Source organism: Carassius carassius, chromosome 47 (genome assembly GCF_963082965.1).
Source record: "Carassius carassius chromosome 47, fCarCar2.1, whole genome shotgun sequence".
In the NCBI taxonomy this organism is placed as follows: Eukaryota; Metazoa; Chordata; class Actinopteri; order Cypriniformes; family Cyprinidae; genus Carassius; species Carassius carassius.
The window spans coordinates 10,354,415-10,370,001 of record NC_081801.1 but is presented as its reverse complement, the minus strand read 5'-3'; the positions used below and the strand labels follow the sequence as shown (position 1 = coordinate 10,370,001).

General features: G+C 36.3%; 1 protein-coding gene and 1 pseudogene across 1 annotated transcript; one reads left to right on the top strand and one right to left on the bottom strand.

Moving 5' to 3' along the window:
• Positions 1–1,644: 1,644 nt before the first annotated feature.
• On the top strand, positions 1,645–3,237 carry LOC132130297 (complement component C6-like; annotated as a pseudogene).
• Positions 3,238–3,302: 65 nt separating this feature from the next.
• On the bottom strand, positions 3,303–14,998 carry c7b (complement component 7b). Its single transcript, XM_059542485.1, has 18 exons — positions 14,929–14,998; positions 11,661–11,725; positions 11,497–11,572; positions 11,255–11,396; positions 10,574–10,715; positions 10,344–10,482; positions 10,125–10,259; positions 9,791–10,034; positions 9,099–9,212; positions 8,826–8,992; positions 8,505–8,733; positions 6,048–6,219; positions 5,876–5,963; positions 5,622–5,754; positions 4,935–5,123; positions 4,771–4,864; positions 4,476–4,657; positions 3,303–3,606 (listed from the first exon to the last, which is right to left on the bottom strand). Exons 2-18 carry the CDS (start codon positions 11,723–11,725, stop codon positions 3,437–3,439), a joined length of 2,481 nt encoding a protein of 826 aa, XP_059398468.1. The 5' UTR covers positions 14,929–14,998; the 3' UTR covers positions 3,303–3,436.
• Between the last annotated feature and the right edge of the window lie 589 nt (positions 14,999–15,587).

Below are 15,587 nucleotides of genomic sequence, written 5' to 3'. Positions count from 1 at the left end.
TGTAATAATATGTTATGCACTGTTTCCCCTCATCCATTCTTCCCTTCACCCAGCTCACTCAGAATGGTCAATAGCAGAATATAATGTTCTACATGAATGCAAGTGATATTTACAGTCATGCTTGGTGTCATTTGAATTGTCCCAAGGCGACCAGTACAATGGTCTCAATCTGACAATATAAAGGTAATAGATGCACAAATTTACTCTTTAATTTACATAAGGCTTGTGTTTTAAGTTATATAAACCCAATTTGAAATGCACATGTCCACTTCAGGGTCAATTATAAAAGCAGCAGAGAAGTGTATCACATCGGTGCAAGGAGGTAGAGCTGTAGATTTTGAGGTTAGGAAGAGAAACCTGTCAAACATTTGGGGGTACAAAATACCCTTTTATTCAAAAGAATTGCAAATGAACTTGACATGAATAGGTACAATAATTCACTGTAAGATTATTCTTATTCATATTGATTTGTCAATGTCTTATCTAGCTTTTGCTTTTAGTGAATCTGGTGCGTGGCTTCTCTTGTGCTCTGACAAAGAGATGGCATCTTCATAGTGCGCTGGAAGAGTACCAGATCGAATTTGATTCCTGCAAATGTGCCCCCTGCCCAAAAAATGCTCGGCCTGCTCTTTCTGGAGTGCATTTGTATTTGCCAGACTGGGACCTATGGACCAAACTATGAGAAACGAGCCCGGGACTACACTGCAGAATATCTGTATGAAATAAAAAGCAATAATAAATATATAATAATTTATTAATATTAATACATCAATACATTCTAAAATTATTATAATTAAAATAGGTGCCAGTAATAAAGTCTGTCCACATCTCGCAGACGAACTTGATGGGCGCTGGAGTTGCTGGAGCTCTTGGAGTACTTGTGACTTGTGAGAAGCTCTCGCTCATGTACCTCTAACAACCCTGCACCGCAGTAAGACAGAACCTGCCAAGGCCCTGAGAAACAGGTGGAGTAATGTACCATCTCCATTTTCCAGACATAAGTGCCCTGTCTTGTCTGTAGACTACAAGCAGAGGTGTCACTGGGGTCACTCATTCACTAAAAATTCATGCAATTGCAATTTGTGCATAACTACATGTGCGAACACATATACATTTTTTCTTACCTTCATTAGATTGTTGATGAATTTGCATTGTTCTAAATTAGGTAATGTGTGCCTGCAGCTAGTCATTTGCATACAGTCCATGCAATCTCACATCTCTCTTCTGTTCTCTGGCGCTCTATCACACACACACACACACACACACACACACCCACACACACACACACACACACACACACACACACAATCTCTCTCTCTCTCTCTCTCTCTCCCATGTGATTGTACATGTGATCATGCTTTAGAAATCTTATTTAACAGCTGTGTATATGTCTATACGGGTTGCTTTTTTTTAGTTTATTGATCCTCAGACATAATATTTTTGCCATTTTGTTTAGTTGTAAAGTTTCTAATAATATATATTTTCAAAAAAGGATAGTCCAACAAAAAACCTATGATTTACTCACCCTCATGTCATTACAAACCTGTATGATTTCCTCTCTTATGGAAAATACAAAAGATATTTTGAAGAGTGTTGGTAGCAGTTTCGGTTCCCATTGACTTCCATTATATTTTTTGACCATAAATGGAAGTCAGTGAGACCCGAGTAAGTGATGACATTAATTGCAAATAATTACTTTTTAATGATTAATAATTAATATTTAATTATTAATATTTGCATGTAGTTTCAGTTGGCTCACAATTTTATTGTAATGGTATGCATTTAAATGCATTTTTTATGGATGAAGCGCAATTTCATGCACAATGTGACATGTCTTTCACAGGCAAAATGTGTGCATTAATGATTTATATTATATTATTTATTATAATGACTTTGAGTCAAGTTCCAGAAACTCCAAACCCACAGTACCTGATGGCATGACGATATACCCAGAAAAAATGGAGTTTCAAGTTGGAAGTGACATCATGCTGGTCTGCATGTGGCTTGGGCCCTTCAGGGCATCAATATTACACGTGTGGGAAGAGTCTTGTTTGGGAGCCAAGTATCCCACAAGACATACACTGCAAGGTTGGCACTTTGACAGAATAAATGTGCTTTTGTATTATATTTCATCCCATTCACAAAGCATCCTTGAGTATAAGTGATATTCATTCACATTCATATCTTTAGCTCCTTTGACGCAAACATTGTTGAACATTTTTCTGCAGATAAACCCTTTGTACCAGATAGCATCTGTAAACTTGGAGAGATGCATGATGGGACTAAATGCGTCTGCTTGTCCAAAGAGAGATGCAGGTATGAATTTGTCCCAGATTTATTTTGTCAATAGTTTCAAGTTTTGTGTACAATAATTACTTATGCCGTGGTCTATTGGGAAACTTGACAATTAAGTATTTTGACCATGTGTTTGTGTATCCTGCGGAAATTACAGCAGATTTGTGTGTCTTTGACGCTGACAAGGAGACTGCCATTATGATATCCCTCTGTGCTTTTCATGCTGACCGTTGTCATGGAGATAGGTTATACTTTATGAATAATGGACTGTGCAAAACTGATGCAGGCATTCTGGACTGGGCCTAATTCAGGGCCAACATATCTAAGCAGAGCTCAGCGCAGGAGGAGCCCTGTGGTTCAGACACCAGTTACGAGTGGGAGTCATGCTCAGGTACAGATCTGATAAATCCAAATCCTTAAGTAATGTATTATTTCAGAATCAAAGCATCTTTGATTTGTATTCAATTGAAATAATCCAGCATTGTCTTTTCTTTTTAGTATCAAAAACATGCGAGTGCAAAATCCTCAGAGAATATTCAAAAGATGAGAAGCAAATGTACTGCCTAAAAATTGTGAGAATTTAAAGCACACAGAGCTTGAATCTGTGCTTCATGGCTGCCATGAAGTGCAGCAAGATGGAGTTTGAGCTTCTGCATGAAGGTCCTTGCACAAGTTCCTAATTGTACACCAATGAAAAAATTTAAGCTGAAATGCTCACTCATTATTGATTTATACAGATAACACATTATTGCTTTATAGCCACTTACAGCATGCTATTCAGGTTTTGTTTTAGAAATCTGGATATTGATGTGGAACAGCACAATAAAATGTGTTTTCAGATGTGTTTTTGTATTTTTAACTGTTAAAGCTTAAGTATATGTTTTTGCAATATTAAAATACTTTCTTCCATCCCAGAAAATGCAGAGACAAATATAAATAAGCCCTTTTATGTTGATTACACTGACAAGCAGATCAAATTCACATTTACACTTTTCAATCACATTGCCCACAATTTAAGAACTATTTTATTAATGAATGAGCACTTATTTACAATATTTATATATATATATTATTACATATTACTACACATTAAAGTAAAAAAAAAATCATATAGATGCAACAAGCAATTGAAAGAAGTTGTTTATGCCTGACAATCTCCAATGCGGAGTACTGTGATGTTTTTGCCTTGACATCTCCAAGCTCCCGCCTCACACTCTGAAACCACCTCAGGAGCTCCGCCCATTCGAGAGACACACAGGTGGGTGGAGTCATCTGAGCAGTCCTCAGGATCTTTACATTCACATTTCGAACCTGGGGATACATTTACATGTTTTACATACAGTTTCGTTTTCCTTCTGGAGCATAAGTGAGCGTTTGAACCTTCTGTAATAGTTGCATATGAGTCCCTCAGTTGTCCTCGGTGTGAAAAGATGGATCTCAAAATCATACAGTCATTGTTGGAAAGGTTTTAAATCATAGACTGTATAAAAACAGGTTCAAATACATAAAAATACAAAAAAACTAAAATCTAATAATGTGTGGGACCTGAGGAATTTTTCTGAAGAAGATCAGGCAGTTTAACTGTCTTAACAGTACAAACATGTGACTCACGAACAACTATCACAAAAAAACATGTGGATGTGGATCATCAAGGTAACTGACAGTACTAAGAATCAAGGGTATGTAAACTTTTGAACGGGGTCATCTTTATAAATTCAACTATTATTTTCTCTCTTTCAGTACTTACTAAAAAATAACATCCGTTTCGTATGAGCCCACTATTTTTTGTAAAATAATTATCATTTAGCAGATTCTGCAAGGTGTATGTAATTTTTTGACCTCAACTGTATACATTTATGCACTTATTTTCAAGCTATGACTTTTTCTGCACAAAGGGGAACAGTTTCAAACCACTGAGATATGACTAAAATGTCAAGAATAAATAAATATTTCATATCTGAAATACACTAAGGTGTACACTATATATATATATATATATATATATATATATATATACAATTATACATATATATATATATATATATATATATATATATATATATATATATATATATATATATATATATATATATAATTTTACACATTCACACAGATACTGTATGTATACACACCCACTTTTACCCTTTTAAAAAGGTTTTAATGTTTTACAAAAAGCCTACCATCACATGTCTCCCATTCATGGCAGTCCTGACAAGATGTGAATTTGGTTTCAGGCCAACTGCATGCACTATCTTGTAGCAAAGTAAATGTTTGCCCCAGACACTGCAAGGCCCCAAGCTGGCAGATGCTCATTCTATTCACGCGTCCAGGACGCACAGAGCCACAAATCTGCAATGACATCCTGGTCAACATCAGACAGAGATTTGACATTAATTCATGCTGCTTTGTATGGCCATTATTCCTTTTTGTATCGATAATTCATTTTGTATTCAAGATCATAACTAATAAACTTACATGCATTCATATGGCATTTTGCAAACACATTTGCCCTTTGCTGGTTTTTCCCATGGTTTGCAGAACAGGCTTGGTTGACTGGGCACTGCTTCCACTATTCAGAAAAACAATATAATAATTGAACCAAGTGCCTCCATGGTGTTTATTAGGAATCTACAGCCTACCTGGGATGCATCGGACACTCTCAGGTGTTGGATACCAGCTGAGACCAAGACGGCACATGATTTCTGCTTCGCCTTCTTTCTGCATCCCACTTGGACATGACAGGGCCACACTTTCCCCGATCAGATAAGCTTGTTTTGAGGGTGTTGCAATGACATTACTCAGAACAGCTGGAGGATCACATGCTGTTTCTGGCGCACAATGAGAAGAAAATACATTTAAAGAGTAAGTAATCACATAGAAATGCCTTAATAACTGCAAAGTTCTGACAACCATCCAAAACTCTTCAGATTGACTCATACAGCCAATAAATGAATAAATACTAGACAAAATATATTTTAAATATATGCTAAATATTTGTTGTAAACAGTGAAGCTAAATATATTTTTGAAATTGAACATTCAGCTTTCATATACTTCAAAATGTATTTCAGGGGAAAATAAAGTTTTCCTTCAAATGTGAAATGTGATTATATTTTCTTGGATTGAAACATATGGAGGGCAAAATGTTTTAAAATGCTTAAAAAATACATTTTTAAAAATATATATATTTTCAAAAATATGTTATATACAATGTTATATAATAATATAATTTCAGAAAAATATAAAATATATACAAACATTAAATTTGAAGATATATATTCTTGTTATATGGGGAATTTCTTTCTTTTGTAGTTTAAAGAATTATACTTTTGCACTCCATGGGCGATATCCTCCAGGTCAGGTTCTCTGTACACTCAGCGACTGGATTGCCAATGTGATCATATCCGTCTGTGCAGGTGTACTCAATCTTACTGCCTACTGGATAGGTGTCTTTAGGGTCCTGAATACATGATGGGTGAGATGTAAATTACATGTCTGTTGCAAGTTTTGTGTATTGAAATGGTTTTCACTAATGTGTGTACACCCCCACCCCCAGTTCCCTTCATTAGGGAGACAATTACCAAAACAAATCCATTCATCAAAGGAGGTGGAGTTTTACATGTCTTTACTGGTGTCACTGAGGGATCAAAGCAGTGGGGCTCCATCATTCTAGAGTATGAAAAACTGTCATGAGTCTAGGTCTGAAAAAACAAAATCTATATAATTGTTGATCGTTAAATTGTTGATCCTCACTTGAGGTGTTCAAAATCAGGGTCCTCACAGTTTTTACGCTCTACAGTCTCTCCTATGCAATTCCTGCCTCCATTTCTTGGAGCAGGATTATTACACAAACGAGTCCTTGACTTTTGACCCTGAGAGCACCTACTCCAGGCAGACCAACAGCTCCAGACTCCTTCAATCACTCCTATAAAGCAGGACATGTTTGACAGGTTTGAGACAAGATGAACAGGCTTGTTACTTTTAACAAATAAACTGCTTTCAGTAATATTCTACTCATGTAAAATCTTACACATAAAATGCTGAATAAATGCTTTCGCTGCTGACTCTTTAACGTGACAATAAAAAAGAAAATCTTATCTGCATTTATTGTAAATGTGAGTAGTGAGCAGGCTGTATTGAATGTGTTAAAAAGAGTTGTTGTGTGCACATCCCACCTTCTGGCAGGTGCTGGACAAAGAAGGACTACTGAGGTGAAGAAATGTGATGATTCACAAATTGATTCTCAAAATCAATTTGCTTCCTAGATGAGTTTTATATACAAAAGAAAGGCATTGCCATGGGAAGCAAAATGGCCCCTAATTATGCTTGTTTATTTATGGGTCTTTTTGAGAATCAATTTGTGCTGCATCAGAGAAATCCATTTTACTCTAAGATCTTATTTTACAAGAGGTTTATTGACGATATTTTTCTGATTATTGATTGCACAGTGGATGTATTAAATGACTTTCAGGAGTATTTGAACTCTTGTAATGAACATTTAAAATTTACTCTGGAATATGATAAACAACGCATCAGTTTTCTGGATATCCAGATATATAAAGATGGTACGGTCTTATAAAACTGATCTTTTTCGCAAGCCTACAGATCGCAACACTATATTGCATGGGGTTTTCATACCAGGCCGTTGGTCAAAAGTCTCCCAATAAGTCAGTTTAATCGTGTACGCAGAATATGCAGCGATAACACATCTTTCTCAAAGCAGGCTGCGGACTTGACAAAAAGATTCCTCAATAGAGGGTACAAACAAGATTGGGTGGATTCGGCAAAAGAACGTTTTGATCAGACAACGCAAGATGAGTGCCTTCGATCAAATAAACGCACAAAACCCCCAAATAAGTCTCCTTTATGCTGTGTAAAATACTCTCCACTTGTATCAGAATTTAGAAAATCTGTTTACAAACATTGGCACATTATTGATTCGGACCCCAAACTAATCAGAGTCTTCCCAGAAAAACCTAAGCTTATTTTTAAGCGTGCTTCTAACTTAAAAGACCATCTAGTTAAGAATGATATACGTCCACAACTTACAACTCCTTTTTTTAACATGCCAGAGGGTAATTATAGATGTGGAAGTTATGCCCAGTGCTCGTATACGCATAAATGTAAAAATTTTAATCATCCACACACTGGTAAGACACTATCTATTCGCGGCACCATTACATGTAGTACCACACATGTTATTTATTTAATCAGTTGCCCATGTGGCTTATCATATGTCGGTAAAACAACGAGAGCGCTACGGACTAGGATCAGTGAGCACAGAAGCACCATCAGAACAGGAGATGAACGTAGTCCTGTTGCTGCTCATTTTAAATTAGCTGGGCATAATATCAGCGCCCTTAGATATATTGGGGTGGAGCGGGTCAACAAACCGTTTAGAGGAGGTGATCATGGTAAAAAGCTTCTCCAACCGGAAACTTTTTGGATTTACTATTTAAACACATTATCTCCTTATGGTCTTAATGAAGATTTTGACATAAAGCCATTCTTATGAGTACATTTGTGTTCGAGCCATGCTTACAATGAGTGCATTTGTGTTTCTGCATGTAGGCTATGTATGTTGATTGTTTTCTCCATACAACTTTTCCCTTAATTGAGTAATGAGTGGGGTTATTATGACTTGTAATTGTCACATGACTTGTATTTGTGTATGTCTAATTAAGGTGATTTCACTTCACATTGATATTAAGCCTGATGAAGACCTGAGGGTCGAAACGTTGCTTGTTTTTAATAAATTATGGGAGTTAGCAGTGTATTGAATGTGTTGCAATAAAAATGGAAGAAAAAAAAAACGTACAATGAAAAAAAATGATATTGAGCTGTTCACAACAACTTGCAGAAGAACAACATTTAATGCAACCGGTGAAAAGTGTTTCATGATCAGATTAGTAATTTTTGTGTGTGAGAATTACAGCATATAGTGTAGATCATTCTGAATCCTTAACAAATTAGTGCAAAGTGTAGTCTGATTTCCAAACTAATAACTTATCCACAAGTTGTTTTAATGAATAGTTGAAATTCAGCAAAACTTACTTAATGAACTACAAGTTTTCATTGTTTTCAGAAATGTCTATACCGAAAAATACTTTTTGTCCATATAATTACTGACTGATTGTTCAGATGACAGTGTGCCATGGAAGATAAAGATTTGCATGAGTTTATCTGTAATAAACTAACAAAAATTCTTACCTGGCTGTTCTCCAAGGACATGGCCATTCTGGCAGGCATTACCGCTGGTGCCTGGCCTGCACACACAGGTGCACACACCATTAGTGAGCACAGCCATGCCATTGCTCTGACACGGTCTGCAGTGACAAGGGCTCTGATCCTCCAGATAGGCCTCCAGTGCCCTCTTGAGGTGGAGTTTCTTCAGCCCGGCACATGGCACCTCTTTTACCAATTCAAACAGTGGCCGCAACTAGGAATATGACACCATATGATGAATGCTTCTATACTTACTTTATACTTGTTTTACTATGCACATGTTTTGATGTCTTAATTCTGACCTACCTTCTGTTTTATTACTTTAGGGTACTCCTTCACTGATCCAGCCCATTTGGAATACATCTGTTTGTTACTGTCAGGGTTTTCCAAGTCTAGAAGACCAAGGCCAGCGATATAAGAGGGATGTCCTCCGATAATGTCTGTTTTTACTGGCATCTTATGATTTCTGTTCTCTGTAAAACATTTCAAAGGGAATGCAGCTAAATCTGTCAGGTTGTAACATTCAAGTCTGATATTCAAAGGACATTAATTGATAAAGAATCAGTCACTTGGACTAACCGCTGAAACTCTCAATTGTCTTCATTAGTTTCGTACATGTGGTTTTTTTCTTTTTATAGAAGAGCCGCCGCTTCACACGTGTAATACATTGGTGGAAATCAATATCCGTTCTACCTGCATTAAAAGAAAACTATATTTAACAAAATGAAAGATTCACACATACCTCTTACAAAGGGGTTAATAGAAAATTTGGTGATTTAGGAACTCTAAACTTTGATGGTCATTCTGGCATCCATCAAACAAAATCTGGACTGAAACATGCACAAAATGGTCTTGACTAGACTTTTTAATACAAAAATCAAACTTGACTAAGGGCTGTGGGCCAAAAGTATTGCATTATTTCTGAATATATTATATTGAAATGCATTAAAATTATATAAATAATTAAACAAAAATATAAATAACTTTAGTTGTTGTTTTATATTTAATTTTATATTTAATTTCAATGCAAAAAAAACAACCTGTTAAAACACAAATATTATTCAGAAATTATACAATTCAGTTACTTTTTTTTTTCTCTAGTGATATGGCAGGCCAAACTGAACTATGGTCATCGCAGTCTAACGTTTTTTTCAATTTAAAAGCATTAGAAATATTTCTGCCATAATTTAATATCCTGCCTATATAGTTCATATGCCCTTATAGAATATCACAATTACATTTTAACAGAGGAAAAATGGAAGTTAACATACTCATCTCCATCATATAACTTGCATCCAGCTCCATCAGGCTGCGATACTGGCCACCCAGAGAGCCCTCTTCCATGTAGTGTGTGCCGTAACGCTGTATAAAGAATCTATAGGCTGATAGGTCATATGTGCTGGGCAGGGCCAACAGATCCTTCCAGAAGTCTTCAGATAGAGGGAGGTACTCAGGTGCATTGTTCTGGAACTGAGCCACCTCTACTTCATTTCTTATTATCAGAAGGTGATACGCCTTTGAGACAGAAAGAACAAAATTTTAAATCTAATCCAATCTTATATTGTTTGGCCTTTTTCCAGTTTAAAGTACTGAATCCATCATTACCTTGTCCTGTTTCAATTTATTATGAAAGGTTTTATGATCATGACCTCCTCTTATATTTTTTCTTTCCTCTTCGTGCCTCATGTATGACCAGGAACTGTTATAGTACTCGTCAGTGAAATCATTTTCAACACTGACCTGAAAGGAAATAATGGAAACGGTTATATTATAATAACCTATGGCTATCATTTAGTGGAGATGGGCCTATAATTAAAATTTCACCTGAAAGCTATATCTGAGTAGACTCCGTGGAAGTCTGTAGAAATCTCTGTGGTCCCCGCTAAAGACTTTCCTGCACTGTCCACCAAAGCTATGAGTGTTGATGACACCAGCTCTCAGCTCACCCGTCAACACATCAAACCTAATGGATGACAAATAACACTGTATTGTATTTGACCATGAATAATTTATTTGTACAATTATTTATATTGTGCATAAAAGCCGTATTGTACCCTCTTCCTGTGAGGTCAGAGTTGGGCGGTGGCTTTTGCTCATTACACACTATAGTTCCACTGCCACTACAGCGCTGCTCATCTAAACCATCTTCACAATCATGATCCCCATTGCACACCAAAGATGGACTGATGCACTGACCTATAAATAAACAAACCAATGAAAACTGTAAACTGACTGCAAACTGTTCACACAAATTCAATATCACAGCCAGAAAAAAAATTACTCTGGATCCCTCTCATCCAAGTTACCCCATCTATGAACTTTTGCCATCTGGCCGGCGCTTCAGAGCCGCAAATTCCAGGACAGTCAGGCACAAGAACAGTTTCTTCCCCCAGGCAATCTACCTTATGAACAGTTAAATGTTCCCCACTTATGCAATACAAATGTGCAATATCCTTATATTTATTTCATTAAAAATGTGGAATATCCTTATATTTATTTGTTACCCTAGTACACCCATCCCTGCATCTTACTCAGTTCTATTCCATTATCATCTATAGCAAAATTGTTTATACAATTAATTTATTTGCATAAATATGTATATATTTTTGTGTGTGTGTGTTGTTGTTTCTTTGCACCGGAAGCTTATGTCACTAAAACAAATTCCTTGTATGCGCAAGCATACTTGGCAATAAAGTTCTTTCTGATTCTGATTTTGATTCTGAAAAGTGACCTACCAGATGTGCAGCGAAACCTGTTTCCACATCCGGCCTGTAGAGGGCAGGATTTCTTTGGTGAACAGGGTTGTCTCTGGGTGGCCTCGCCTGTACAAGAGCTGCCTCCAAACTGAGGGAACGTCTCTATGGGACTCATTCGAACCTGAGAGAAACCCCCATTAGGAGGTCAATCATTCATTTGTGGCCAGTAGCAGTTATACTCTCTAAACCTGCTTCAAACAAAGCTGTGTTTATGTGCTTACTTGTGTCTTGGTACAGCCGTCACACTCTGACCAGTCCCCATACGGTCCCCACCTGCAGTTTACCGGCTGCTCACACCTTTCGTAACAAAAGTATGCATAAGAAAGGAAATTAATAATTGCAAAATGTCCTAACATTACTTATTAACTTAATTTTCAGCACTCACCAAATATAAGGCAGAAACGTGAGAAGAACTAATAAACAGGATCTAACGTTAACAGCTGGGCACATCTGAAAACATCAGTTATTTTAGAATTATTTAAAGATATATTTTTTTTATGTTTTACTAGTAATTTACTTAAACTTAGTTCAGTTGGTTAAGGCAATATTTCTAATATTCGTTTAAGTTTTTAAGTCTAAAGTCCCGTTCACTGTGATAACTACTACAACCCCTTACGAAAAATAACCATGGTTTTATTATAGTAAAACTGTAGTAACCCATGTTTTTTTGGCGTGTTGACTACCATTTGTATAACCACAGATTTACTACAAATACCATGGTTAAACTATGGTTAATTTAGCAAAACCATGGTTAATTTGTGGTTACCATGGTTTAACTATAGTAACCATGGTTTTTTGGTTTTATTTGTAGTAAAACCATGGTTAATTTTCATAAGGGATGTTTTATTCAGCTGTTGAACACTGACAGCCAATCAGAATCGACCTGACTTTAAAGCGCTCGAGCATTCAAAGGCAAGCGACAGAAGACAAAATACACTCAAATCAGAGCGTTGTCGTGTGTTGGTGCATATGGAAGCATATGGGTAGCAATATTCAATTTGGGATGTAATATGCAAAATGACAATGCAATATGTAAAATGACAATGCATTTCTGTATTTACATTTACATTTTCCAATACATTTGTGCAACGTTTGGTGCAAAATGAAAATGAAAATTAAATTACATAATTTTCATTTGCCATTTCATACACCAGTTTTATTATGTAAAATGAATTTTTACTAATTTTAACGTTTTATAAGTTGCAAAATTAAAATGAAAATGTATTACAGAAATGATTAGCTATGTCTAACATGTTCAAGCAAAAACTGTGGCAAAATGATCATTTAAATGCTATTTTTCTTAAATGCATTAACACTCACAGTCAAGACACTTACGATTGCATGTTCATTCAATGTCCCGCAATGAATGTAGCAAAATTCAATGCACATTGAAAATGCATTCCGAGCCGATCACGTGTCCGCCCCCTCCCGCCATGTCAATCACTGCGTGAACAAGGCGGGGCTTGCAGAAAGTCAAGACACTCAAGACTCAAGAAGAGGATTCAAGTGAGAGAACATGGACAAGACAGTTGGTCCGTGTACGTTTTGATCATTTCGGTTTATGGCTTCAATATTTTATTCGCACTTGTGGGCGGCGCTGAAACACTGCTTTCATCTGATTGGTCGAATCGCTCCACCTTCAGCTCGGTCTTTTCATTCTTTCAGGCAGAATAAGAGTCAGTGCGAGTGAAGCACTTTAATGTCTGAAACCACCGCTCACTATTAATTAGCATAATATTTGAATCAGATGTAGCTGGGCACATAATTCGTGCTGTTGAGACCTGCAAATTATTTCTAGGTTGTAGTATTGTATGAATATTGTCCCACTGATAAAAACAGTGCAAATAGTTCTCTCTCTTTGGACAAAAGTGAAGTGGAAATAAAAATCAATACTGCACTGAACAGTTCCATGTCTGTAACATTTACCACTCTCATCTTTTAAGTCATAAGGCACTAGGTATGTGTGTGTGTGACATTAATAAATAATTGTAAAAATTAATATAGTTACATTTCTAAATAAAAATAGTAAAATTAGCTCTATGCTGCTCAGTGCTCCTGTAGCCTACCCCAGAGCGCCCTCTCGCGGCTGTAGACGGTAATGTTTTCTCTTGGTTCTGAATAAATGCGACTTATAGTCCAGTGCGACTTATATATATGTTTTTTTCCTCGTCATGACGTATTTTTGGACTGATGCAACTTATACCGAAAAATACAGGTAACATTATTATTATTATTTATTATGAGAGTAATTGACACAGACTAGAACTTTAATGTTTCACCAAATTCAGCTCAGATATTCGCTTGACTCATGTTGCTGTATAACTGGCCAGACTTACCTTCCCAAAAAATCCTATTTAATTTTATTTCATAAATTTAACTATATTTATTTCCACTTCACTGTTATCCAAGGAGACAGAACTATTTGCACTGTATTTATCAGTGGGACAATATTCATACAAAACTACAACCTAGAAATAATTTGCAGGTCTCAACAGCACAAATTATGTGCCCAGCTACATCTGATTCAAATATTATGCTAATTAACAGTGAGTGTATTTTCAGACATTACAGTGCTTCACTTGCACTGACTCTTATTCTGCCTGAAAGAATGAAAAGACCGAGCTGAAGGTGGAGCGATTCGACCAATCAGATGAAAGCAGCATTTCAGCTCCGCCCACAAGTGCGAATGAAATATTGAAGCCATAAACCGGAATGATCAAAACGTACACGGGCCAACTGTCTTGTCCATGTTCTCTCACTTGAATCCTCTTCTTGAGTATTGAGTCTCTTGACCTTCTGCAAGCCCTGCCTTGTTCACGCAGTGATTGACATGGCGGGAGGGGGCGGACACGTGATCGGCTCGGAATGAATTTTGCTACATTCATTGCGGGACATTGAATGAAAATGCAATCGTAAGTGTCTTGACTGTGAGTGTTAATGCATTTAAGAAAAATAGCATTTAAATGATCATTTTGCCACAGTTTTTGCTTGAACATGTTAGACATATCTAATCATTTCTGTAATACATTTTCATTTTAATTTTGCAACTTATAAAGCGTTAAAATTAGTATTCATTTTACATATTAAAACTGGTGTATGAAATGGCAAATGAAAATTATGTAATTTAATTTTCATTTTCATTTTGCACCAAACGTTGCACAAATGTATTGGAAAATGTAAATGTAAATACAGAAATGCATTGTCATTTTACATATTGCATTGTCATTTTGCATATTACATCCCAAATTGAATATTGCTACCCATATGCTTCCATAGGTGCGTAGTCTGCGTACGCTAATTTAGTTATCTTTATCATTTCGTTTTTGTTGTGAACGGGACTTAAGTTTTTCATCTAGGTAATATTTTTATTTTATTTCATTTCCTGAAAACGATTTAACGACATGTTAAGTTGGCTTGAAGTTGGACGTTCGATATTCGCAAATTTAGGGAGCGTCCCTATTGTACGATACGAAACGTTTCTAACCTCAGTAGCATTTTAAGAATGACATACAGTCAAACACAGCCAACTGTAAAGTGTTCATGTAGGTGTCAACTATAAATGCACACCTTTTAGAATCTAGCCTTGACTACCGTGCTATACTTTGCATTTAATTTATTTACCTTATTAGCTTTTTGTGTAAACAGCTTCTTACCTTAATGCTGTAGATGGTGAAGACTAGACAGATTGTGCGTTTTGGCAGATGCAGGGATGGGACCTGCTCATATAGGCTACAGGAGCTTATGACATCATTCTGCCTAGGTCAGGAATACCCAGCATGCCTCAACTGAGGGACAGTTTGTGCTGGCTTGTTTTCCCTCATGCTGACTTTGCCAGTTTATCTTCCATCTCTGGGATTACAGTGTCACCATTTCACAATCTGTCCTATAAATCTGTAAATTCCAGTAAACAGTAAATGTTGTTTTTGTCTCTAATTTGAAAAAAAAAAAAAATCATGGGGTTCATTAAGTATTGTGAGGAGGATGGTGAAATAGTGTTATGTCCTAAACCCTGTGGAACACATAGACCTCTGTCTTCAGACAGTTGTGCAATGTTTGTTGTTCAGATTGATGACCAATCTCAGAGTGACACTAGGGGCAAAAGTTGTACTGAGCATAGGGCCACTGAATGGCCTGTTTTTATGTATCACAAAAAAGCTTGGTTCATTTGTTTTGATCTATTTACATTATTGGGTTGCATCTTACAGTAATGAGATGACTGTGTTGACAAAACAGCAAAAAATTCAAATCATCACGCCAACATTATTTATTTTAAACTGGGGCAAGAACAAATGAATCAGTATGAAGTTTTAGA